This window comes from Rhinolophus sinicus, chromosome 2 (genome assembly GCF_057876585.1).
Source record: "Rhinolophus sinicus isolate RSI-liver-muscle chromosome 2, RSI-T2T, whole genome shotgun sequence".
NCBI lineage: Eukaryota > Metazoa > Chordata > Mammalia > Chiroptera > Rhinolophidae > Rhinolophus > Rhinolophus sinicus.
This window is the reverse complement of record NC_142502.1, coordinates 87,333,378-87,360,848: the sequence shown is the minus strand read 5'-3', so window position 1 is coordinate 87,360,848 and position 27,471 is coordinate 87,333,378. Positions and strand designations below refer to the sequence as shown.

The 27,471-nt window shown below is 44.2% G+C and overlaps 1 protein-coding gene across 5 annotated transcripts in view; it reads right to left on the bottom strand.

Annotated features, from left to right (window-relative positions):
* Positions 1-15,977: 15,977 nt before the first annotated feature.
* The window catches only part of ELOVL5 (ELOVL fatty acid elongase 5), an 86,577-nt gene continuing 75,083 nt past the window's right edge, over positions 15,978-27,471 (bottom strand). For all 5 annotated transcript variants that reach the window (XM_074333089.2, XM_019734682.3, XM_019734680.3 and 2 more), the window contains exons 4-8: positions 24,408-24,485; positions 23,383-23,554; positions 21,619-21,743; positions 19,170-19,304; positions 15,978-17,854 (exon numbers count right to left, since the gene is read on the bottom strand). In XM_074333089.2, the coding sequence (XP_074189190.1) occupies positions 17,717-17,854; positions 19,170-19,304; positions 21,619-21,743; positions 23,383-23,554; positions 24,408-24,485 (648 nt within the window). In that variant the 3' untranslated portion in view covers positions 15,978-17,716. The remainder of the gene's footprint in view (positions 17,855-19,169; positions 19,305-21,618; positions 21,744-23,382; positions 23,555-24,407; positions 24,486-27,471) is intronic.

Below are 27,471 nucleotides of genomic sequence, written 5' to 3'. Positions count from 1 at the left end.
CAGGCCCTAAACTTTCTTACCAGGAAAATTTGAATTTTAACCCAACACATGGTCAGAAACAAAGGCAATAGATTCTATAGGAATGAGTGAAGGGTGCTTTAGGAATATTCTCAGGGAGGACAAAGCAAAATAGGTAGCTAGGAGAGGATATACCCAGGTGCCTCTGTGTGTCTAGCCGGAGGAGACTACCGTGTTTCCCCGAAAATAAGACCTAGGCGCACAATCAGCTCTCATGCGTCTTTTGGAGCAAAAGTTAATATAAGACCCAGTATTATATTATTTATACTATATTGTATTATAGTATAGTATAGTATATTACATTACATTACATTACATTATATTATACCCGGGTCTTATAGTAAAATAAGACCAGGTCTTATATTAACTTTTGCTCCAAAAGACGCATTAGAGCTGATTGTCCGGCTAGGTCTTATTTTCGGGGAAACACAGTATATTCATTTATCAATTTAGGATCTAGATGATAAGGGGGATACAGAGACAAACAAGAGAGCTGCACTTTTGTGAGGGAGGGCAGATCTTTGAAAGCACTCCTGTTTCTAACATGGATGGCCACTGGCCTCTCGTTTAAGAGATACCATTCCCCAAAGCAAATCATAATTTGCTGCCTTCATTTCTGTGAACTTCCTTGGATGACCCCCCATCCCCACCCAACACACCAGTACTGTTGTTGACCCTCTTCCTAGATGGCCTAGGTGTCATCCTTCCAAGGGACAGAGAATGAGATTCTAAATCAAGAGAACTCTCATTAAATGCAGATGTTTCCTGATGTTATGGATGGAAACCCTGAGGTAGAGTCAGGCCAGCCCCCTAACATTTGCAGGGCCTTTGCACAACAATATGAATGGGGGCCCACACTTCTAACGCCTAATATTCAAATACAATTTGCTGCATCCTTGTACTTGGGTAAATTCGGGGGTGCCAAAAAATGTATGCAAGTGGACACTTTGGTCAACGTTGCTCAAGCAGTACTTTGCTGTAATCAGAAGTATCTGGATGCTGATGGTAACCACTTTGAGCACCTCTTGTAATTGCAGAAGTCAAAAGTGACTTGTATTCATCTTTTGTTATTGGTATATATTGAGTATTACAATTTCAATAATTTTTTTCCTTTCTTAAAATGTGTATACAGTTTTTTATGGCACCCTCTGTATAGCTTCAAAGTGACAAAACTGGAGAAAAAGAAATCTAAGGGTTTTATATGACTAAAAGTTGACATAAATTTTTAAAATAACTGGATTTCATTATTACTGCACACTTGTGGGTGTTCTGTTAATGGGCTGACATGTTTAAATGAGCAATAAAATAAAGACATACACAATTCATGTAGAATTATATAGTTACCCATAAAATTAATGTTCCCTGCTTTCATTTCAGCAGAATCACTAATTATGTTGTTGTAATTAATATTTTCACATAAATCATATTCTATTGATAGTAATGCCAAACTACATTACCTTTCTTAAGTCTTAGTTTTCAATTTGGAGAAATTTTGCTCTGTAGAGGCAGCAGCAACTGCAGTTGTCAATAAAATTCTTCAAGTAAAACTTCCATTTGGAAATGGATCATGAATTTTATATAGCAAATACTGTAAGTGGATTGCAGAAGGTATACAGCCATTAGCGCAGACACTGTTACGAATATTTTAATTTCATCCTATAAATCACTATCATTTATATCATGTTTGTCTAAATGTCTTAAAAGTACTTTTTAAAAAATCTAGATGCATTTAGTGTTGTAAAGCATTGATGTCATGTTTCATGCATATTATATGTGCACCTACATACACACATACTTAAAAGTAATATGAACTGTTGTGAACATTGCGCTACTTCATGCATAACTCCAGAACTGTACCTTGGAACATGAAAACCAGAATCCATTGCATTCAAGCTGGTGGAGAGGAGGCTGCGGAGGGCTAATTATCCTGCTCCCCTCCCAGGAGCTTCTGCTTCCCGTCTTCCTCTCTCCAGCAGTGTCCGCGTCTGCTGTCAGCACTAGCACACCTTACAAACTTTGCAGCTGTGGGTGTTGCTTACCTTTCATTTGGGGAGCACAGAGCAAAAGACGTAGAGATTTCCTGGGGGCCCAAGCAATGTTTGGTCACCAGCAGACATTCAGGGCTACAAGTTCTGTGAGTCAGTGCTGAATGCCAGGTGAGGGAGGGCCTTCTAAAGTGATGGGCCAAGGGATGGGAGGACGAAAAATAAACAAACTAACAAATAAATAAAAATAAATAAAAAAATAAAGTGATGGGCCCAGGAACCCCCTGCCCAGGCTACGGCCAGTACTGCTCTACTTGCTAAATAACTATGTACATAGTATCGTGGTGGGTGGGATAGTGGCACCCCAACAGATAGGCTCATATGCTAATCCCTGGAGCCTGTGAATATGACCTTATCTAGAACAAAAGGGTCTTTGTAAATGTGTTCAATTAGGGATCTTCAGACAAGATCATTCTGTGTTATCTGGACACAATAAGGACACAATGACAGGTGTCCTTATGAGAGACAAGTGGAGAACAGACAGAGGGATGGAGAGGCAGGCCCTGCGAACATGAAGGCAGAGACTGGATTTGTGCAGCCACAAGCAAAGGGATGCTGAGCCACCAGCAGAGGCAAGAAGAGACCCTCCGCTAGAGCCTTCTGGGGGCGCGTGGCCCTGCCAACACCTTGATTTCAGACTGCTGGCCCCTGGAACTGTGGGAGAATAAGTTACTGCTTTTTAAGCCACCAAATTTGTGGTAATTTGTTATGGCAGCCCTAGGAAAATTAGGGCTAATTACAACAATTACTAAGAATGTTGTAATTAGCATTTATTAAACTTGACTGTGTGCCAGGCACTCTGCTAAGCACTTTTTATAAGCATTATCTCATTTAAACCTCACAACAGCCTCATGAGATAGGCGCTATTCTTATCCCCGTTTTACAGAGGAGCAAAGTGTGGTTCAAGCAGACACAGTGGGCTTGCCCAAGGCCACGTGGCTGTAAGCCGGGATTTGAACCCAGGTCTGTCAGACTCCAAAGATCTCCTTTAAGCACACAGAGGCTTCCCGGCCTAGTCATACAACCAGTCATACAACAAACCCCGTGTCTGGTGGTTTCTAGCTGAATGCTACATGTTCTTTGTCTCCCTATTTAAAAAGGAGGCCTCATTCTTTCAGCAACCTCTCTCTCGGCCCTCTGCAATTCACTACCTCAGAAGTGAGATATCAATTTCAATCCACCATCCTTCTGACTCAGTAGATCATGGGAACACTGTCTCTGTCAGAAAGAATCACTTTAGGTACACACAGTCACACATAGTTCTTTGCATCTATTTAGCCTCTGGGTCGTTCGGGTTTATTTGCAGATGTTGCCAAGATGAGTCAGAAATCTGGGAAAAGTATATGTCCTTGTGGAAGGACGGCGGTCAGGATGAGATTTTTGGTAGTTTCTTTTTGCTGATTTTGAATTTGTGGGGAGACTAGCTCAATTGGTAGTTTCTTTTTGCTGATTTTGAATTTGTGGGGAGACTAGACCATTTCAAGGAGAAATAGAAAGAAAAGTTTTTCTTAAGACTTAAACTCTGAGCTCACCATGTTATCAGACATCAACGCTGGATACTGGCGATGGTATCATTTAGGAAGGAAGCATTTCTTTCCTTCTCTATGTTTGTCCTGTCTTTTGAGGACTAGAAGGGATTATTCGTATCTGCTGACAAGCCCCAAAACTGTGTGTGTGTGGTGGGGGGGTGGGAGATGTGGTGGTGGCCATGAGGTCTGGATGAGGTGGTTACTTTTATTTTGTAACCCTTTATTTACTTTGTTTCAAACAAAATCTACCCCCATTTTACAGGTGGAAACATTGAGTCTTTTCCATTTGGAAAGAATTTTCTCTGAGATAACTCAACCAGACAGACTTCATTACAAATGCTGTACTTGTGCTCTCAAGAAACCCTTCCACTGAGTGAAAACAAGAGCTGTTACACAATGAGTTTTGAGGCTCATTTTAAAGCAACTCATGTGTGCCTCCTGTTGCTTTGACCCAAATATGAGACAAGCATTCAAAGTTGAGCGCAAAGAAAACCAGAATCAATCAGGAGGCCCCTGCAGGAGCAATTTGGTTGATGACGGGAAGGCAGCACTGATTTTTCAGCCCCTGCAAGGCTTCCTCCTCACTTGGGACTCACTTGCTGTTCCACTTAGGGCATTGCCCGGGAGATCTGAGTCCAGGGGTAGGAAACTCGCACTGGGACTGACCTTGGGGCATTGTTCTCTCAGTACCCAGATTTCCAGAGCAGTAAAAAGATGCTAATCTAACCTCTCTCACAAAGACGGTTTTGTACTGTGTTGACCAACGACAGCTACTAAGCTTTGAAACCGGGACCCAAACCGTTCTCGTTCTCTTCAGGGGCTGATGGGGATGGTGAAGGTGAAGGACAGAGCAGGGGCTGCTGGCTGTCCTTAAGGCATCCCAGGGCTGAGAGGCGTTAGTGCAGATGGAAAACGCTGGCCTAATACAGTGGAAGTTTACTCCAGCTCACTTTTCTGAAACCAAGGCTCCAGTACAAGACTTAGACGAGACTTTTCTTCCCATCCTAGGCTCCAGCACACAACCACGTGGCCTAGGAAACTCCATCTCTCGTTTCTCTAAACCAAAACCTGCTCCCAGGAAGGAGTATGTGACCAATTCCTTTGCATCGAGGAGAAGGGACCTTCCTAGGGGTATTTGCATTTGGGTGACTTAAAGCAAAAGTAATGGGTCTCTGTGCAATTTCAAATGTCAGAGAAGTTAGGTAAGAGGGTGGAGCTGCTCTGGCGGGCAGGGAGTGCTGGAGGGTGGGCAAGACAGTTAGGGTGAAAGGAGAACAGGCAGTACAGAAAGGCAGTCGGAGACATGGAAAGGTCTAGAGGCAGATGAAGGAGAAAATGGGAGCTAAGAAGGCAATAAGCAGAAAACTTTGAACTAAAAACTCATATAGTTAAGTTGTCTGCTTTCCCTTCAAGTAAAAAGATTCAAGAGAAGTGTGTATGTATTAGGTTGGTGCAAAAGTAATAGTGGTTTAAAAGGTTAAAAATAATTGCAAAAACCACAATTACTTTTGCACCAATCTAATAAAACTCATTTATGCTTTTATTCATTCATCCATTCATTCTACTCTTCAAATGAAATTCCAGGTATTAGAGAGCTAGGAACGAGATATATAACATTTCTCTCTGCGTAGAAGCATAAAACTTTCTGACTAGTGGGTGAGGCTAACAATAAACATAATTTCATGTCGTTGTGTTTTGGAAAAATAAAACAGGGTGAGGAGATAAGAAAGTGATAAAACTGAACTGCAGTTGGGGTCGGGGAGAGCGACTAGATAAGGGTTAGGAAGGGCTTCCTATGTAGGGTTACCAGATTTAGTAACTAAAAATATGGGACCCCCGTTAAATTTGAGTTTCAGATAAATGATGAATACTTTTTCGGTGTATGTACGTCCCATGCAATATTTGGGACACATATGTACTAAAAAATTATTTGCCATTTATCTGAAATTCAAATTTCACTGGGTGTTCTGCATTTTGTAACTCCTATGAGGCCCCCATGAATGAGGTGTGAGAGTGTTGCAGTAGAGAAAACAGGAAGTGTAAAGCTTCCCAGGCAGAAATGAGCTTTGTTTGTTCGGGAAGAAACCCAGTGTGGCTGGCATAGCAGGAGCAGAGGGTGGTAGGAGATATGACCCCAGAGAGGTGGACACTGGCTACATCATGTGGGGCCCCAGGTCATGTGAAAAGTTTGCATTGTATTCTGATCTGTGAAATTATAAAACATGCCCTTCAGCTGCAGTTATTCATTTCCATGAATGTTTGAGTTTAGTATTGTTTTCCCACTAACATTGCTTTAAGACCAGACTTTAGGTTGGGAGAGGAGGTACCCCTGCCCTGGCGGAAAATGAGGTGTCTGCCCTAAATTCACCTGACCTCCCCGCCTCTTTCCAGCTCATTCACTGTTGTCTTCAGTTTTCCTATCACTGGACAGAGTCTGTCATCATACTGAAAGAAATGAGCTTAAAATGCTACTGGGAGAAGAGACCTTGGAACTCAAATTCTTACTAGTGTGTAAATGACTACTAGGAAGTGTTTCAAACGTGAAGAAGAGGCGAGCATGTAGGTCAAGGGAAGATGGGACGAGAACAAAAAAAAAGGGGAATTTGAGGGTGCTGATGTCAAGCGCTGGCAGCTTGACCAGTTTGCCTAAAGCTGAATGTTGGCTGAGTAGAACTGAAAACCAGTTCTCCTGGTCTCTGTGTTGAGATGGCCAAAAATCTCTCATGGAAGAGAGATTCAGAACCAGGCTGGCTGTGAACTGATACTGCCAGATGGCAGAGCAGTCAAAATATTTAGCTGTGAAGCCCACACTGTGTTTGGGAAAAGGCTGAACTTGCATTCCCACTGTAGACCTTGGTGGGTTTCTGTCTGATAATGTTTCCTGCCTCCTCTGCCATTTGCCTCAGTGAGTCATGGAATGACTCACAGCTCATCTCCACCAGTTTGCTCCTTGCAAGGATTTATCTATCGGAACCAGCCTCTTCTCTAGCTTTCTAGTAATAAATGCCCTATTTTGAAAGAGTAGTTTTGATTGTGTTTCTGAGAGAATGGCCCTAACTTTGTACTGTGGCGTTTTCTGGACCCAATATTAATATTGTGAGGTAAACAGAAAAGCAACTATGTTCTCTCTTTTACAGGGGAAGAGGGCTGTCTTGCTCCAAGTTTCAAGTGGCAGAGCATGAACTTGGACCTCCAACTTGGGCCTTTTTAGGAGTTGTCAATTCATTTCAAAATTATTTAATGACTTGTGCAAGATCACACAGCTACTTGCTACCTTCTAAAATAAAAATGTTCATTTTCTATAAAACTGTGGTTTAGAAACCAACATCAGTATGTACATTTTTTGCAAAGCATTCATGTTAAAGGTGGAATCACTGGGTGATGGACTGATTCTTTCAAAAAAATTGAATGACGCCCGTACTATACAAACAATAAATGTTTATTGCAGAGACTTTGGAAAAGTTAGAAAAACACAAAGGGGAAAATAAAAATCATCTGTAATTCTCCCACTCAGATAGAACTGCTGTTGACATTTTGATATGTGTCCCTCCTGTCTTTTTTCATACACATATGAGCACATTCCAACAAATTGAAAAAAAATGTGGTATAAACCGATTGATGGCTTGCTTTTTCATTTGACATTTCCATGACCACTTTCTCACATTATTAAAATTTTTTCACAGCATGTTTGATCCACATAGTATTTATCTGTTAACCTAAAAATAAAAGGCCAAAGTGAAGGGCAACAAGCATTTGAGATCAAAGAATAGCTATTCGGGAAGCACTGATTTGAGCAGAAGCCCAAATAATGTTCCGGTTAGGAGACAAAGGCCAGAGGTATTTATGAGAACGGGAAAGAGGAACAATTACATCAGTAGAAGGAAGACAGTTCTACTGGTGCAGATAAGTTAACATAAGTGATGCTAATTCTAAACAAAGTTTTTAATTTTCAGTCCCATAGTCATCAGTCCTGTAGTCATAATACCTTTCGTGTTATCCTTGCAAAAGGTTCTTTGGGATACAATGTTGCTCAGGCCCAATCCAAAGGTTATTTGGCCCAGTTTTAACATTATAAAGATTTGGAGGCTTAAAACATGCAAGGCAGTTCCTCTGGGATTGCAGCTCTGACTCCATTTTAAAGTGGTTCCTTTTTTTTTTTTTTTTTTTAATTTATTGGGGTGACAATTGTTAGTAAAATTACATAGATTTCAGGTGTACAATTCTGTATTACATCATATATAAATCCCATTGTGTGTTCACCACCCAGAGTCACCTTCCATCACCATATATTTGATCCGCCTTACCCTCATCTCCCACCCCCCACCCCCCTTACCCTCTGGTAACCTAAAGTGGTTCCTTTTATATTATTTTTTTTTATCCTATGAATAATGTCTCTAATTTACTTCACCCATTAGAACTTTTAGGTTGTTACCAATTTTTTTTTAATAAACACCGCCACAAGCATGCTTAGTCTCATAAACATTTAGTGATGTTTCTACCCAGTGAGTTGTCTGGGTCTTGGTTTGAGAAAAATTGAAAACGGGAGAAGAAACAGAGAAAGGTAATCGGCGTTAGTCTGATTTTTTAGTCTGTCTGTTGGAGAGAAGCGAGGCTGCTGATTTCAAGGGTCTCCTCTGTAAAGGTCACTTAATCCCCTGTGCTCCTGATTCTATTCCTCTAACTTGGCTTTCACGCTGTTTATCATATTCATCTCCTCCGCAGCTCCTTCCTCTGTTCTCCACCCTGCCACAGTTTCAGATGCAATTTTCCGCTTTCCTTGTCACCACCTGAGAACTCACCTCATTGATCCCAGCCCCCCTGGTCTCGCTGGCTGCTGCTGCTGAAGGCTTTCTGTGTGTGCACCCAGCGCCTGGAAAGTGATTTCTAAGAGAAGCAAAGGAAGAACTCTTATCACCATAGCTGAAGTCATGCCTACAAAGCTCTTTCCCAAATCATTTTGCCTGTGGGTACACACCACACCCAGCTGCAAATGCCCCGGGGAAGCAGTGAAAGCTCCAAGTCACTAATGAAGGTGTTACCTCTGAATTTCTTTAATTTCTTTCCCGGAACTAAGCTGCTGTCCCTCCATTCACTTCTCATCAAGCGCTATCAGTTTGTTAGTTCTAATAACTAGAAAAATCGGGACGCTCATGATTCCCAGGCTAGAGTTTATGAAACAGACAAGAGAGGTCATAAAAATCAAGTGAGGCTCAACTGAGTGCCTTAAAAAAAAAAAATCTCATTTGTTGCAGTACTCTAAAAATAGTTCCCAATGCTGTCCTTCACTTTCACAATTATTTTTGTCTTCACTTCTAAAGCTGAGTGGCACAGAGCAGCAGAATTTATGCATTGTTCATAAGAGAACAGACAGCTCATTAATTCGTAACATTGGTGGGATTTGACGATTCACTATCACATGCTCCATTCTCGGTCCACTTTTCTGACATGATTAAGATGTCTTATTGATAGGCTTAGAGCTGTTAAAAACATGGTGCCCTTCTTGTGTGCCACAAGGTTACAGCACCCCCGCCCCAAAGGAGGGTGTGGGTGACACCTACACTCATCATCTTATGTTCATTCATTCACAGATTCATTTATTCAAATATTTGAGGCTTTCCTATGTGCAGGCAAGAGAAAAAGCCCTTCCAGGAGGGAGACACATAAACAAATATTTAACATAATGAAAACCTTATGAAGAAAAATAAAGCCACGTAAGAGAAGGGAGTGTGTGTGTGGAGGGGTGATGTTTTTGATCTGGTAGTTAGGAAGGCCTCTTTGAGGAGGTGACATTCAAATGGGGGCACAAGTCAGGGAAATAAGTATCTGGAGAGGAGCAGCAAGGACAAAGGGCTCTCTAGACAGGAAGGACTCCACGAGAGAACCAGCAGCGGTGAGGGTGGCGGAATGCAGCGAGCCAGGGAGAGGGAGGGAGAGCTGAGGGGGCCAGAGGCCCGTCCGAGAGGCTATGAAAGGTTTAGGATTCTATTTGCTGTTAAACAATCGTCTCAAGGTGGCCCTGACAGAGGGAAGCTGTTGGCCCCAAGGGCGCCACTCTACTCTACCAGGCTCTTTCCTCAGTACCCATTCATTAGACTCAGTCCCTGAACCCAGCAGGGACCATGTTGGGTCCCAGTACGCTGGAAGCACTTAGGGGTGCTGGGGAGAGTCTCTAGATCCTGTAAAATGGTCACAATGGCTGCCAGGCCCACCCTCCTGGCGGTTTTGCTATTCAGATGCGCTACGCTTGCATTCTAGGTCTACTGGAAGTGGATGAGATTTTTAACAGAAGTAGACTTTATTCCTGCTATGCCACCACCTCACAGAACCGTCAACTGTTTTGTGGGGATCACAATTCCTTCTAAGTCTCCCCGTAGATGATGTGATCTCTATGTATTTTCTCCAATCCTAGAGAACCATGCTCAGTTTTGGGAGGCAAGGTTACTTGACAAGGTCATAATGTGTCTTAGTCCAGGAAGCTGTAACAAAATACCACAGACTAGGTGGCTTATAGACAGAAATGTATTTCTCACAGTCCTGGAGGCCCAAAGTCCACAATCAGGGTGCTACTAGGTAACCACTCTCTTCTGGGCGGCAGATGGCTGATTTGTCCTGGTTCCCTCACAGGGCAGAGAGCAGAGAAGAAGCAAGCTTTTGTGACTCTAAGGGCATTAATCCCTTTCACTGAGGTCTCCACCATCATGACTTCATCTAATCCTTATTAGCTACCACATCCCATGTCTTAAAACCATCGCATTAGGGGGTGGGGGGCGTGGGATAGAGTTTCAACATGAATTTGGGGGGGGCGGCACATTTAGTCCATGACACATGGTTACTGAGCGGTGGTAGGATTTAAAGTCACCTCTAACTGGTTGGAAAGCCTGTCTTCTTACTATGTGTAATACCACGTTGTATAATCCTTCCAAGTACTTCCACTGATTCATCAAAACGTTTACTGAGTATCTGCTGTGTGTGTGGTGCTGTACTGGGTACGCGCTAGGGATGTAGGCACAAATGAGACAGTTCCTGCCCTCAGGTGTCTTAGAATCCAGGGGACTGTCTAGAATCTCTACTAAGTCTCCCAGAATGGAGTGAGATTGTAACACACAGCCCCCAGCACACACACACACACACACACACACACACATTTTCGACTTTCTGAAATGGAGACTTGCCTTATTCTTCTCATTAAAGAACCTTGCCAGCTGCCAGGCAGGATGGGCCATTGTCACGCATGAAAAGCATCTGTTGACCCGTTTGTCCTCGGCTGATACTGTTACTACTATTTATTTGGATTCCGCTTAAATTTGGATCCTTAACTGTCACTTTAAGAACATCTTCAAAGAGACCACTCTATGATTCTATGATGCGGGGCGAAAATGACAAGTTATTACTGTAGAGGCCTGCCCGTCACACGTCCACAGTGCAAGCCAGGGCAGCAGGAATCACCCCGTCCCCGAGATGCTCTCACACTCCTGCAAGGTGGGGACTCTCATTCAGGTGGAAAACAGGCAGCTCCATCAAAAGCTTCCAGATGACTTGTAGAGACGGAGTGAAACTCCCAGGGATGTGTCACTCAGCTCAGGAAAATATAAACTACCAACTTACAGATTCCAATACCCTTCCTTACGCCGCAAAACGATCTCAATGATGAAAGTGCCTGAGCTTATCCACAATGGTGTTTCCTCCCAGAATTTGCAATTATCTTGTTTGTTTTTGTATTTCTTCCAGAATGAAGTTGTTTTTTCATTTCCCGAGCGACTGGCAAAATGCCTAGAGCAGAGTACACCCATGTCCTGTCACGGTACAGTCGTGAGCAAGGGTTGGGAGAAGCAGCACATTTCTGAGATGCTATATACCTACCCGTGGCCCAAACCATGTGGAACTTGCTTTCTTTAGTGTCTGCCAGAAACTTAGACTCAAGTTTTATTGTGATGCTGAAAAAAATAAGTGCGATGTAGTTGTTTAAATAAAAAAAATACAGTTGTCCCCATTCACCCATTTTTTAATTTTTTGGGAGAAATTTGAGTTCCCTTACCAAAAGCTAGTAGTAACTGAGTTCCAACAAAGGATAAACTTAGTGGAAATAATTTATGTTGAGCAATAGAACTTAAATCTGATGCAAAATTGATCAACATGCACCTTCTCCCTTGTTCACTCGCCTATTTGGTCTTTCTTCCTTGATAATAAATCAATGATTGTTCCTATAAAGCCCTGTGCTCAACACTTCATATTGCATTTCTGCATTTCACCTGAGCCGTCTGAACTAAGCATACATCATTTTCTTTACAGTTGAGGAAACTGAGTTTCAGAAAAGTGAGGTAACTCGGTTGTGGTCCCACAGCAAGTAGCAAGCTTTTATTCTAACAGGTATGCTATGCCGCCTCCCACCATACACAGACGCCTTCTAACACGGACAGTTACACTGTCTGTGCCCTAAGACACGTATCCTATGGCACCCCGTTCTAAACTAAGGGTGGAATTTAGGGTCTAGCTTGGGGCCACAACAATTTCCCTCTTCTGGTATCCTTTTTAGAAAGCTGCTGTGTTAAGATTTGGATTCCAACTGCTCCCTTGTAAGGGCATGGCGTGACTTTTGTCCTTGGTCTTCAACTACATTTCGCCCAGTCCTCCTGGAGCAGAGAGCCAGCGCTCAGCAGGGACAGCAGTGAGCAGGCAGGCGGGGCTTGGTCAGCCACTGTCACACGGCCTTCCAAAGGACTGACACCTGTAGCATTGCATGAAGGAGCACAGGAAGGCATGAGGTTGTTGGATCCTGGGGTTGATGGTTTTGCTGCAAACAGCCACCTGTTTCGTTGGCAACATTGTCAGGGTGAAGGCTGACAATTTGCTGACATTTGCTGACAAGTGCGAGCTTGGTTATAATGTTGTCAAATGCAATCCGGGGCAAGTCACCTCCATGTCCATTATTTGAACAAAGAAGGCCAGTAGTAGTAGTAATATGTGTTGACATAATCACCCAAGAACATTTTTGTTTACAAGCTAACATGGAATCTCATCCATGACACATTCCTTCAGGTGCCCCAAGGTTTCAGACTTCAAATGCCATGGCTGATTAGGAGGAATTTTCCAAAGGGCTGAGCCCCCCTTTGAATTTGTCCATCTGACAGACGATTGCATCCATTTATAATTAAGACGTGAGTCCCAAGTCTTATTCTAGTCACCTTCCTGCTCCTTTTAGCACTGCTGGCAAGGGAGAGCAGGAGGTGTCTGGGCAGGAGAGCGAAGGCTGAGTCTTCGGCGGTGTAATTGCAACTTTTCCTGGGAACTCGCAACATTCCACACCTTCCATCAATCACAACACCCAAATTCCACCTGCCCACTTTACCTCTTTTTTAAAAAACGGCACACATTCAATAGTTAAGTGATAGGTGTTGTGTCTCACTGTCTCAGTCGTCTACTCATTTACTCATGCTGTTTCCTGTACCTGAAATGCTGTCTCCCAGGCAACGTTGGGTCACCAACTATTGAAATCCAGATTGGCTTTGAAGGCTCAGACTAAGCCCACTCCTTTGCAGAGCTCTTCTTAATCACGTTGCCAGAAGAGTTCTCTCTGCCCGGACTCTTAGAGCTGGTTTATACCAATCGCATGGCACTTGCCACAAACCATCTCGTGCTGAAGTCCTGTACCGTGTTTCCCTGAAAATAAGACCTAGCCGGACCATCAGCTCTATCGCATCTTTTGGAGCAAAAGTTAATATGAGACCTGGTCTTATTTTATTATAATAATATTATAATATAAATAATATATAATATTGGGTCTTATATTAATTTTTGCTCCAAAAGATGCATCAGAGCTCATGGTCCGGCTAGGTCTTATTTTCAGGGAAACAGGGTAGCAAAGGCTCCTGCGGGGACTGAAGTCATTTCTCACAGATTCCCGTTTGCTCTATAAACCTGGCTCAGTGCTCCGTACCAAGCATTCTCCCAGGGAACCAGGCGACCTTTTACAAAGGTCTGGTCAACTGAAGAACATACATGGGCACCAGAGGGGACAATAAGCACCGTTCCGGAGAGTCTGGATGATCTGAGAAAGGGGACAACCACTGACAACCATATGATGGGCTGTCTGCCTCCACTACACCACCAGTTATTGGGTCCCCCTCTGCTTGCTCCTACAACTTCCGGTCTGGAGCCCAGGCCGTTTTCCATCACCTTAGACCACAAGCCAGGTACAGGCATCCTACATCAACTGGCAAAAACCGGCCCGGGGAATTTCTCCCTGTGGGTGAGTGCCATCAGTATATTGGAAAAGAGAGAAGAGGAAGCTCCTAAAAATGTCAAGAATGACAAAACTATGTCTGGAATGAGAACGAGTGGCCGGTGATGCAATGCTACGAGAACAGAGAACAAACAAACTAGTTCGCTCCTGTCTTCTCCAGCGGGGACAGTATTTTCCAAATTAAGAGTGGAGAAAAATCAGGTGAGTATTTGAAGTCTACGACTGATGAGGGGACAGTAGGAGACACCTGTTTTAAATGAGCTTGGAGGTAATATACCCAGGTACTGAAATAACCTATAGGTGTGACTGAGGGAGGCAGTGCTGTCAGAACTCTGCAGAAATAACCAACAGTAGAAAACCAGACACTGAAAACACTGCCGTTTTCCAAAGGGGAAACAGATTCTAGAAACTCCAGAACGATGAGTTTCATGTAAAATTCTGGCAAAATCTGGAATAATACAGATGGTGAACATTTTGATTCCTGATTGCTGGTTTCTTTCCCAGCCATCCAAGTCTTGATGCAACACAGAAAGTGTCAAACCAAACAAACTTCCTTCCCTTTCCTATAGGATTACTAGAGCAACCCACCAAGGAAATAACAGTAAAACAATAATAGCTGATACTTTAGCGACTACTGAGCGGGTGGAGCAGAACACCATCTTGAAGGTAACAGCTCACATTTTACTAGCTTCCTCTGTGCTAGACGTGGTTCCAAGGGCTTTTTATATATTTAATCTATTTAATCCTTGTAACAAGGGGCTACAACGTATGTGTCCTTGGCAGACGAGAACACTGAGGAGAAGTTCAAGTAATTTACCTACAGGACGTACAGGTAGGATTCTAACCAAGCCATGTAGCCCCAAATCCTGCTTTTCACATTAGGCTCTAGGGCCTTTCCCTGTGAACTGCAGGGATGATAAAAAGAGGGTAAATGGGAATCCTCCGTTTTCCATACAGGTGAGTGCACTTGCCCTCTCCCTTCCATACAGGAGAGGGAAAACTGTGGGAACACATCTGACCTTGCTCTGCCCTCTTACCCACTCACTTCTCTGAGGGAGGAGGGCCACATTCTGGTTGCTAGGACGGAGAATGCCACTGAGCATACCTTCTTGACATGGTAAGGTCACAGCAGAATTGGACACTGCAAGGGGAGCTTGGAGAGTAAGTGGGTAAATTCCAGGGCTGACAGGCAAAATATTTTAATAACTAGTTCATCTCCAGGCCAATAATCAGAACAGAGGCAGGCCATAAGCCACCGACAGGGCGAGTACCAGCCCTGGTACGTTTACATCAATAGGGGTATTACCCTGGCTATTCAGACAGCCCTACTGTCATCTGTTTCCCCAACCCAGTCTTCTCAGTAAGACATGAGCTATTTTGATTTCCATTAGTCTGACTTCTATGTCTTGCTTTTTCAATTTGTTCTGGACTTAAGAGGGCAAAGACAGGTTATGATTGATTAATCACCACCACCAAACCACCAGCAGTCCTTCACGCTTTTCAGGTAATATCCCAGATACTAAATGCAGTTTCAGATGACATTTTAAAGGTGACACGGATACACTGAAAGGCACTCGAAAGCCACGGGACTGTGTGGTACGAAGTAGACGGAAGGAGGAGGAGGCAGGGAGGGGCCGAGAGCTAGGACATGACGCTCTTTGGCAAAGAAAGTGATAGAGCTTTGGGACCAAGATGGAACCTCCTTACTCTGGGGGGGGGGGGGGAGGGGGTCAGGGGAGCAAGAAGGGGCAGCGAACGCTGGTACTATCTGGCTCTCCACATAAAAAATGTGCAAACCTCTAGTCTAGACCTAGGAAAGAGCCTGGGGTGTGGGGAGAGAGAGGAAGGGAGGGAGGGAGGAAAGGAAGAAAGGGAGGGACAGAGGAAAGAAGGAAGGAGGAGCATGCTCGGAGCTGGGACCTTCAGTGGGGGAACCAAGAAAAGGCAGAGAGGAAAGGGTCAGGGTGGAAACAGCACCACACCTTACCTGTGTGGGGCTCGCTCCTCACCAGAGCTAAGCAGCAACATAACCTTTCAAACTGAATTATTTTCAGCTACTTGGGTGAGTTCCTCGAAGGTGCAGAAAGTGGATTTTTCTCCAGTTTTTCATAATTGGCAGCACAAAAACAATGTAAAACGCAAGCATAGGTAATCAAAAACATTTTAATGATTAATAATGTTTGGACATTATTTAACAGTGTGGGTATATCCAGATGAGCTAAAGCACACTTTGCCAGCACACTACTGAATGTTACAGTTTCTGTATTGAAATACGTAAAGACTTTCGCAAACTAGTACCTAGACATACATTTACAAATATACACACTCTAGATTTGATAAGGTAAATGTAAACAGATGCTGTGACTCCTTCCAAACAGAAAACCCACAAGACTAGGAAGAGAACCAATTGGCTCCCTTTAATATGAATGTGCAAAATTAAAGCATGATAAACTGATATTTACATAAATATCAAACCAACAATTAGTTTATATATTGTCAATGACCTTCTAAGATGTGTCATGAGTGGTTCAATGAATATTTTTTCTCCCCCAACGGAGAATGTATTCAGAGACTAAATTTTGACACTTTAAAATGACACATACAATAGTCCTTATCTGTTTGACCACTGCCTCATGGGTGTGAGACATGATTTTATAATAAGTAGTCTACTATTTTTAAACAAGCGGTTCTAAACAAATCTTTAGATTCTACACAGAAAAAAATTACAGATGTTATTAGATTTACATCAAACAAATGATCCTATCCAATTTCCTAGTTCTCTTATGCTGTAGCTATCTGTTTAATTTTACCTTAAAAATTTGTAAGGAAGGTCCTTAATCCCCCCCTTTATTAATTTTGGTAAGCTAGGCACATTTTAAAAGGAAGTTTGTGTCAAAACAGATAGCAGTACAAAAATCAATCCACATTTGGACCCTGGCAACCAGTTCCCTAGTGCTCATCTACGGGACTCTGTCAAACGGTAAATAATCAATCATCTCTCTTGAAAAGTCTATCTCCTGTCTCTCATGACTGGAAAGCAAAATGGGCTTTGTTTCCTGTATAAAAACACTTAGCACTTCAGAAATTAAAAATGGCCTACTCATCCTACACACTTCCTAAAATCTTGAAGATAAAGAATATATATTTAAGTTTCATCAAGACTGCTTTAGAGCCCCCCCCCCTTTTTACATTATTAATAGTGGCACTCAAAATAAAAAAATAAGATCTGTTAAAAAGTTAAACTGACTGTTCCACTAGATTTGAGCCTGCCTGATTTAAAGCCAGTATTACAAAACCGAAGGTGCCGTTTCTGATTTCACATACACAAGTCACTTGAAATTATGTGTCACACACTAGTTTCATAAATCACGGTGTTGGATTTTTCTAAACAGAGCTATTAAAAATGAATAAAAACTTGAAACATACCGTAATTTAAACTAATAAGCTTTGGGCCCTGCTTTTTTAAATTTTAAGGCATGTGTGTTTCTCTACTGTAACAACATTGTACAAATTTACAATCACATGCATGACCTACAGTAAAAAAAAAAAAAAGTTTGGATTACAGTGTTTTTAAATTGTGAATCACAATTCAGCACCTATCATGTTATAACTAATAAGGCAACAGCAGTGTCATATACTACAATAACTCTCCCTCCGCAGTCTAGCGCAGGGGTCGGTGAGAGCCCAGAAATGTTAAAAATCTTATGCCTACTTGTCTAATCTGTATACATTTTCTAGGGGTTTTGAGCTGATGAAAGAGGTCCTACATGAGTCACACGAGTGTGGGCTGGGCTAGTTACAGCAGCTGTTAACGAGCATTGGGCACAACTCCTCCTGTGCTTACAGTCAGGTGGCGTGGTGTGGAGGTCCGCAACGCTCACACTTCAATCCTTCCGTTGCTTTCTCGGCTTCACATTGTTCTCCAGGGAGGAAAAGCGGGTGGTGTGTCCGTTCACAGCCACGGATCCGTTCTGGTGGTCTTTCAGGTGCTCTCGACTCCGGGAAGACCCCTTCTTGTAAGTCTGAAAGGCACAAGGGCAGAGGGGAGCATGTGACACGGGGGCTCGGACGGGGCTGCTCCCGAACACGAGGCCTAGTGGCCTTATAGAACCCAGCGCTATCAAGAGGAAAGTTCTGTAGTTGAGTGACCATGAACACGTTTTTTGCCACTGGTTTCGATCACTATTCTGTTTTTTGAGGCTTAGCCTGAGGTAAGTTCACTGAGTTATGGGTTGCAATATAAATACTGTTTTAAAAATTAAATGGAAAATTTAATTTGTACTTCATTGTTTTGCTCTTTCAGTATCTGGTGGCCCAGCCGGTGTCTCCCACTCTGCTGTACTTCTCCCGACACTCACACCCCTTGTCTTGAAGGCTTGCTCGTTACTTCAGCAGCTGTTTCAGCCCTTTTGCACAAAGTGCTGTGCTGCTTTAAGCAGTGAAAGGAAGCATTAGTTCAGCTTCGTGGGGTCGTCCTTTAATCTCCCTCGTCCATGGTGAATGTCCCCAAGTGCAGCACAAACAACGAGTCCAGCAGTCTGTGAACTCACCTATGCCACACCCAGGTGTGTGTGAAGAAAGGTACAGGTGGGCACAGGGGCGGGGAAACGTGGTTGAGACCCCAGCTGGTGGCTACACACGACCAGGCTTTACTGCCTCCACATGTGAGGCCTCTGCCCTTGCTCCCGACCTCCTGTGCCTGCCCGGGAACCAGGCACTGCCCACGGGAGCAGGCACACACGTCCCCTGGGGCTGATGGGAGACTCGGGAATCAGCAGTGGCTGCAAAGTGGTCTGGCTCCACCGGACATAATCTGCCCTAAAGGGACCCTTCCGTGAGCAAAAACCTGCATTACATCATACACTTGGAAATGACCTGAAGCCTTCAAACTCGAGAAGTAGATGTGTAAGAAAACTGGGACAAAAGGGCAGAGTTCTATCAATAGCTGATAGATTGTGATGGAAATTTCTTCGGACATTTAATTTAGCCGTGAAGTTCAGAGCAGCGGGGCTGCGAGACTTCTGATTGAGAATCCCCTCTACGTTGTGCACCGCAAGCCACAGGGAAGTAATCCAGCAGCACGCTGCACAGTCTTGCTTTTGCACACGGATCCCGAGCCTTCCCCGCCATAGATCCCGAACCCAGGAGGTCTGGGACAGACCTAGTACCTCCTACGCCAGCCATCCCGATGCAGGGGCTGCCTCCTCACTGTGACAAAATACAAGCCCAGTGCACCGCACACACCAGGGGCTCCAAAACCACCCCCTTAAACGAACAAATGAGGGTCTTTGCTGATAACATCCCAAATCCCAGCTGCCACAAAAGGGTGAGACTTACCTGAATGTAGAAATTTGTGAAGAGAACAATCAGAGAAATCATGTATCCAATCTGGAAATACAACCAACCAAGAGGGAATGCGCACCGCCAGATGACCCCGCAGCTGGTCTGGATGATTGTCAGCACAAACTGAAGCTGGTGGGAGAGAGGGGACACAGCTGAGCAGTGTGGCACCAGCCCACAGACGCGGTGCACGGCAGAGGGGCTCGTCCCCCAGTGTCCCTGGGATTTGTGAATTAACGCTTATTAACCTTTCTGTAGGCACCACAGTACAATGCATACACTAAATGTGTCCCAAACTATCTCTCAGTCTGGGTTTGTGCTATATATATTCTCCTCCTCCCCTCCAAGCTACTTAAACCACCTTCTCTGACATTCGGGGAATAGTGAAAAATATTGTCTCCTGTATTTGCAAGTTTCTAGGAGAGTACACCTTCAAGTTCTCCTCACAGAAAATATTGTAAGTATGTGGGGTGATGGATGTGTTAATTAAACTTCTGCTGTCATCATTTCACAATATATATGTATTATCAAATTGTTATGCTGTACACCTTAGACTCACACGATGTTATATGTTAATTATGTCTCAGTGAAGCTGGAGGCAAAAAACAACACACACGCACACTTCAGGAACACAGTACAGAGATGTGAGTGTGTGGGTGTATGTTTAGGGAGGAAGAAAGGGTGTGAAATGTATGTTTAAAAGGAACCAGGGATGTCACTGCAGAACGTACAATCCCACTGGACTCTTTTCCTATACCTTACCTGTGTACCCTTTTGGTTTGGTGAAGGCTTCTAAGTACATTTAAACTCTTATTAGGGTATAACACTAAGCTCGTAGAATAGTTCTGGTGAGTAAATCTTGCATATGGTAGTGCTTGGAGAAACAAGGAAAAGCTGTTAAAATAAGGTGTGGCTCATCTATGTAACTTTACTAACGATTGTCACCCCAATAAACTTTAATTCTAAACAAATTAAAAGAAAAAAAAAGGTGTGGCTCCGGAGAGTGCCTCTTCAAAAGAGGAATAACAGCAGAGGGCTGGGTTTTGCCCACTGGATTTCTGGCCCGCTACCAGTGCTTCTATATAAAGAACCGGGTTTTTCTTTTTCTTTTTCTCTTTTTTAAGCTCAGTACTCTAGGCTGATAAATAACTAGGAGCGGTGCTTAAAATAAATCTGGGCAAACTGGGTGCGATCTTCTGCCTCAAAAGGCAGAGCCTAATGGGAGACCAACTTCCCTTTCTGTTCTTTTAAATTTTGCTTCTGTAGAGCCACGGCTGTGTCTTGTAAATCAATCTCCTCATCACTTCTCCTCAAGTGTAACAAGAAGGTTAAAGAACAATTATCTTTGCTCATAGGTGGGTGAGTAAAAATTAAGGACTATATAGCAACTAGCAAAAAGGTGATAATGAAATGTCAAACACATCAGCAGCTCAGATCTTCTCAGGTTTCTTTTTCCAGACTGTTATTTTTAAATATTGAAAAAAAATCACAATTGACTTGGAGGGGTCTGAATCAGTTTGGTTTCTTTAGAAAAATATGTTAATAGGCAAGGCCAGGGCTAAAAGTTTAACGTCTAAGGCCCTCAGTCAGCTAGCTTTGGCCTATTGCCTCAGTGTCCTCATCTGCAAAATGGGGATAACAACATGAAATCAGGCTATTGCAACAATTCATGTAAAATTGCTTACTTTAGCATGAGTGCCCAACATGTAGTAAACGCAACAAATGTCAGCATTTAACATTAGTGGTAATAGCATTGATGATTCGTTCGTGGAGGAATTCATGAGGGGAGAGGAATAGGGATCTATAACATACTGACAACTGGGGAAAGCTTAAAAAAAGGATGGTGAGAAATAACCAAGTGCAAATCATCGCTGGATGGCCCTGGCGAACCTTGGGAAGGAGGCTGTCATTTGAAGCACAGCAGGTGTCATCCTCACCAATGGGTGCTCCATTATAAAAGGGCTGAGAGGTCGGCTGGCACCTGCCTTAGCAAATATCCTCACTGCCTAATGAGCTACAAGCACCCTGAACTCATGTCACTCCACAGCCCCTTTTGAACCTCCTGGGAACACAGATAAACAGTTTTCACTTTGGATTTTGGATTATAATTAGAAAACACAGACACACACATATATGCACACGTGCTTTGTGCACAAACTGAGAACAAAGGACTGAACTTGAAGTCAGAAAATTAGATTCTTATCTTCGTTCTACAACTCAACTCGCTGTAAGACCAGAGACGCAGTTTCTCCAACGATTAAAATTTTAAAATTCCCTGCTCTGCCCACTTCATGGAGTTTTAATTGGCTCCAATAAGAAAGGAGGGAAAGGCACATCTTAGATGCTCTTAAACCGCAACAGAACTGGGAAGGCAGCAAGAGCACGTTAGGAAGACCTCTGTGTACAACCAGCTGCAAGTGCAGTGGCAAGAGGCCGAGTTACTCACCAGCTGCCCCTGAGTGATGTACTTCTTCCACCAGAGGTACGGACGCATGGAAGGGACAGAAGACAGACCATAGTACGAGTACATGAGGACGTGGATGAAGCTGTTAAGTGTGGCACCAAAATAAGCTGCAGGAATAGGGGGGATTTGGACAGAAGGATGCATCAGTGTTTTATATATAACAGATATAAATACAATGAAATACAACAAAATAAAATCCAAGGTTCTTTTTTAATCTGAAAAGCACATGTTTCTGAACAGGGGCTGGGAAACAGAGCCGCAGCAAGCACCACATGGGTGTTCAATCAGAATTCAATCCCCGCCCCCCCCCCCCCCCCCCCCAGCAGGCAGTTACCAGGATGCTTTAAGCCCAGCGTCAGCTGTAGCAGCCCGGTGGGCCTCTAACACAGGAGCCATGAGACCCCCTGCCCTGCTCTGGCACCTACAGGCTTTGCTGCCAGCTCCCCATCCACAACCAGAGGCAGCCTCAGATCATTGTTGAAGGCTTGAGGAAGAACAGCCGAGGGGCCTTATGTTCAAAGCTGGCTATCTCTACACAATGGCTGAGGTTTGGAGAAGCCTTTGAAGTCACCTCCTAATTATTCCCCAGGCCTGCAGTACCGAGGCCATATATTTTTATTGATACTACAGATCAGAGTCCAGTTCCTTAGAGATAGAGATCTGTCTTTTATCACATGATTTTTAATTTCCAGTAAAACCACCCGTTGTTTTGACTCTCTGTTCTCCTTTCCCACAGTAGGCAACTACACAACGCTGTCTCGCTCTTCCACGTGCAGGTAAACAAGGCTGGGATCAGGGAATGAGTTTGTACTCCTGGCTACGACAGTAACTGGCTGTGTGACCTTGAACAAGTCACGTCTATTCTCTGGCTGTTTCCCATGGGCCAGCTGGAGCTGGTTAACATCTGTCATCCTGCAAGTTTTTTGAAAACGTTAAGCGCTCTTCAAATGTAAGGAGGTGCTCTTTCTATTAAAAGAACGTTAAGTCAGTTAATCCACAGCCTCGAGGTTCCTGACGGTGAGAAAAGATTCTATGCCTGTGTGACTCCTGGTGAGCCTTGTTACTCAAGGGTAGTGTTACCCCAGTGGGCAAAATATGCGAATTGACTCAAAGGTTCTCTGTCAAGCATGTCAGTGATGGATGACACAGTGATGGATGAAACTTCAGATGACACTCTTTTTGAAACTACCTATACATCTTTCTTAGAGAATTTACTTCAAATTTTGGTGCTTCCCATAGAAGGTATCCTGCTAAACACGTTGCACAGAACACGAGAGTCATTAGATGAGAACGTGTGCAGACTTCCTGACGCACTGCTTAGCTCGAGCTGTATTTCATCATTAGCCTTGTTCTCTGGCGTTCACTCAATGGTGTGATTTCATCTTCCTAGCCTGCGCCTGTCAGTCAAACATCTTCCAAATTGTAGAGAAAGAGAATGAGAAAAAACCTGGAACAGCTGCCCTCTAGGACAGAGAACATTGTCCCTATTTGTTAATATGCCCCAGGCTGGGAATCAGCCATTTCCCTCACTTTGCCAGGGCAGCACAAGACATTTACGAAACCAGAAAAGGGTTTTGCCAGCTTACTGAGTACACGGGCCACACAGAGTAGCATCCAAAGCATCCCAAACACAAAGGTGAAATGCTTGACCTAGAATTGTACAGAAACGGCACCTTTTCTGAAAGGCGGTTTCATGTCAGCCTGTTCCCGAGTCCCGTCCCCCCCCACCCTGTGCAGGAGACTTACAGTGGCCGCAGGGGACCCAATTCATCACAAACCACCAGATGTTCAGCATGGTGGCGTGGTGGTAGACGTGCAGCACTGTGATCTGGTGGTAGTTCTTCCGCAGGATGAAGAAGAAGGTGTCCATGAACTCGATGAGCTTGGAGAAGTAGTACCACCAGAGCACACGGATAATCTAAGAGCAAGGGGGGGTCAATGTCTCGCTGGAGAATCACCTCCGACTCGATTACGAATGTCCCAGAATCCCACGGGAACTCAGAGGCCCAAGTGCCCCACAGGCTGCTCGAGTCCTACAGCTGTCGGGAGCGCCAGTCACCCCGAGAGTGGCTTTAAGCACAGAACACAACCGGGGGGAGTGGAAGGGGGAGGTTTGAAATGACATCAGGGACAATTTCAAAAGGGCCAATGACACCTTTTTCAAGACGAACAAAAACAGGAGGCTCGGATGTTTCCTCGGAAGGAGCCTGCAGAGAGCCACCAGTACAGAAAAGCCAACCGAGAGGCGCTTCTGGTTTCAGGTGCTGCTGTGGGGCAGGTGACAGGACACGAGGCAAAGAAGAAAGGGAATCGGAACTTTCAGTGTCAGGTCTCTGCCCAGCTGAATATGTCAAACCGGTGCTCTAAGGAAATGACTGCCCACGTTACACTTACACCAGCAGCCTTGTATGTAAAAAACAAAAGACTCAAGAGTGGCGGTCAGAATCTAAACACCACCGCTCCGAGGGCAGCTCAGAGGAACCAGGGAAGCATTTAAGATCTTATTCTTATGATCTCGTGTATATTAATATAGCATAAATACTGATAAATGCATGCAATTTTCTTCCTGGAAACTTAATAGGACTTACTTGTACAGAGAAGGAGACTTTAGTTCTCATTCTATACCTTTCATGTTGTTCAAATTTTCATACTGTGTACGTAACTTTTTAAAATGTCAACAGGGATTACCCTAGACAGTGAGGTTCTAAACCATGTTGTCTTTTATACAACTTCTTTATTATATCATATTTCAAGTAAAAGAGAGACAGTACCTTCATATCGGCTTCTCCCGCACTGCGTGTGCCCTGACAGAAGAAGTTGTATTTGCCTTTCCATACTCCTGCCACTAACTATAAAAACAAAACAACGACAAAAAAAGGGAAAAAGTCAATCACCAATAATATCAGAACCATGTGAAGATCTATTCAATTAAACTTCATTAGTTTCAGAATCTATGAAAATTGACCTTGGGCTGGCTGAGGCCAGTTTGCTCTGAGCAAAAACAACCCACATGATAGGGGAGTATGAATAAAGTTTAAGTTTAAATGATGTGAGCCTCAGTTTCACAAGGGGTGGACCCAGCTATAGGTTAGGTGGCGGACCTGGGAGTTACTCCGGGCTGCAGCCTGCAGAGATGCTTCAGCTGACTTTCTCCAGAATCCTCAATTCCGGAAGCTATCACAAACGCCCTAAGCAATTCCAGAGCTCTGACCAACCCAATCACAGGCTCCCATTGCTGGCCCACGTAGCCTCATGGGAGATCACTACGTCACAGTCAGGCTTTCCCTCAACCACTGCTTCTCCAACTTGAGTATGCAGCAGCAGATCACCTCAGGGCATGATCAAACAGGGGGTGCGCGCCGCCTGGGGTGGGATCCCCCTGTGATACGGGAGCTGCTGGTCTAGAGACCATACTCCGAGAACCACTGCTGCCAGCCTAGGGATGACCTAGTCCGGCTTCATCATCTTCATTATTTCCTGTTGCTGTGCCTTCCCCTGGGCCCATGAGTTAGACACTGCACAGAGGAAACTGTGCCCATTCCTCAGAATTCAGCTGCAGCAGAGTAGGCACTGTGACGTCACACAGGACCCCAGAATTGGGGCGCGAGCTCTAGGTTACAGACCTGCAGCATCACCAGCTCAGCGTGGAGGCCTCAGTTTCCTCATCTGCACACAATGAGGACACCTGGCCTAGATGAGACCTAAGGATTCGCTCTAACAGTCCAGCGGGAAGGTCTGACTTCACCACCCTGTGCGTGTCCACCGTCTACTATGTTCTAGACAAACACCTACGAAATGATATTCTTTGCCCACGCAAACTGTAGCTCACTGCTTCCTCCCGAAGCCTAGAGTGACCTACAGTTTTCTGGACTTTCCCTTGGTGGCCAACTGGCACCGGATGGGGAGAAACCTGAGGTGGCCTGCTGTGTGCCCCATCTCATCCTGTGTCCAACACAAGGAACCGCCCTGGGTTTCAAAGTGTTGTTCTTAAAGTGAGTTCCCCAGTCCAGCCGCGTTAGCACCACCTGGGAACTCCTAAGACATGCAAATTCTTGGACCTGCCCCAGACCTTCAGAACCAAAACTCTGGGGGTGGACCGTCAAGGCCAGGCATCCAAGTCTTGGATCACAGAGAATCTAATACGGTGGTTTACGAAGTGTGATTGGGACATGGCAGTACCAGCATCACTCAGAAGTTGTTAGAAATATATGAAATTTTCTCTGGGTGGTGAACACACAATGGGATTTATAGATGATGTAATACAGAATTGTACACCTGAAATCTATGTAATTTTACTAACAATTGTCACCCCAATAAATTAAAAAAAAAAAAAAAAAGAAAAGAAATACGAAATTTCAAGCCCCACCTCACACCTACTGAATCGGAAATGTCTGGCTATGAAGCCCAGTGGGGTGGTAACAGGTTGTTTTCCGGGTGATTTTGATGCCGCTGCAGTTGGAGAACCGCTGGCTGAGAGCTGTGGTTCCCATTCGAGCTGCATCACAGGATTACCTGAGGGGCTTTTAGAACGTGCCAATGCCTGGTCTCCCCCTAGATCACGAAACCAGAATTTTGAGGGGTCTTTTAGCAAGCTCTCAAAGCAAATCCAATGTGCAACTACGAGTGGGAACCACCGGTTTCACACAACGTAACTTCAACTAAGAAATGGTTCGCCTACCAGTGCCTTGAGAAAGACTAAGAACCCAGGACCCCAGAGCCCCCCGCGACCCCAGCCAGAGTGTACAGCTGGGTGAGCAACACGGACTCCCTCAGGGAACAAAGGATTACAAGGGTCTGAAGACAAACTGGTAAACCTCCACCCGTCGGACCTCAGACACATATCAGGCAGTGGGTGTAGCCACTGCACTCACACCAAACACCCTGCTTAGAACCTGACTGTTCTATGAACTTCCTTTTTGTTGTTTTCCTTCTGCTTTGTCATCTTCTATATATAAAAAAGCACCTTGTGTTTTTTTAGCATAAGGATTTTGTGTACACATGTGGGGAGGCATCATTTTATGATGAAAAGCACCCGGGGTTAGGAAGCAGAAGGTGAATGCCGGGGCTAGTTCGGCAACCATATCCATCTTGGCCTAAGAGCTGAGGCAAGCCAGCTAATTGCCTTAGTCCTTGGTTGTTTTTACTGTAAAAAGATGACGAGGTTGGACTAAACAATCTCTAAAGGCTCTGTTCTAATTTTCTACAATGTTTATGTTCTGTCTTGAAAACAGACCACGCACAAACTATGCTGCCTGACCTTTGAAAGGCCAGCACCCGCAAGGTAATTTACTGGAAGGTCTAGTATCTTTTTAGTCTTAACCCACTCTGGAAAGCCATGGCCAGTTACGCATACCACATGCAGACCTATCAGAAGTTCCAAGAATCAAGTCAAAAAGCCTGGGTCCGAAGTGCAGTGAGGGGTGGGGCGCTGGCGTTGTGTCCTCAGCTCTGCGGTGGGAGAGAAGGAAGTGCCGTATGTGTCGGCACAGAGTTCGCGGCTCTTCCTTCCACCCCACGAGGGAACCAATGAATTATCTGCTGTGGCTGGAGGGTATAGGAAGGGACCTGACGCTTCTTGATGAAAATTTCACAGGACTATCGCAAGTGAGAATAAGGACAATAGAGCAAAGTGTTCATAAATCTTAGATTTGTGCAATTTAAAATACACCTTTATTTAACATAAGCCATATTTGGCAAAATGAAAAATTTACTAACATGATTGTTCTTATACATGTTTTTGCAATTTTATCATGAATCTAAAATTCGAGGACCCACCATCCCTGGTTTCCAGCTACCATTTTGGTTTATGGCGTCCTAAGACACCCTGGTCAGTTT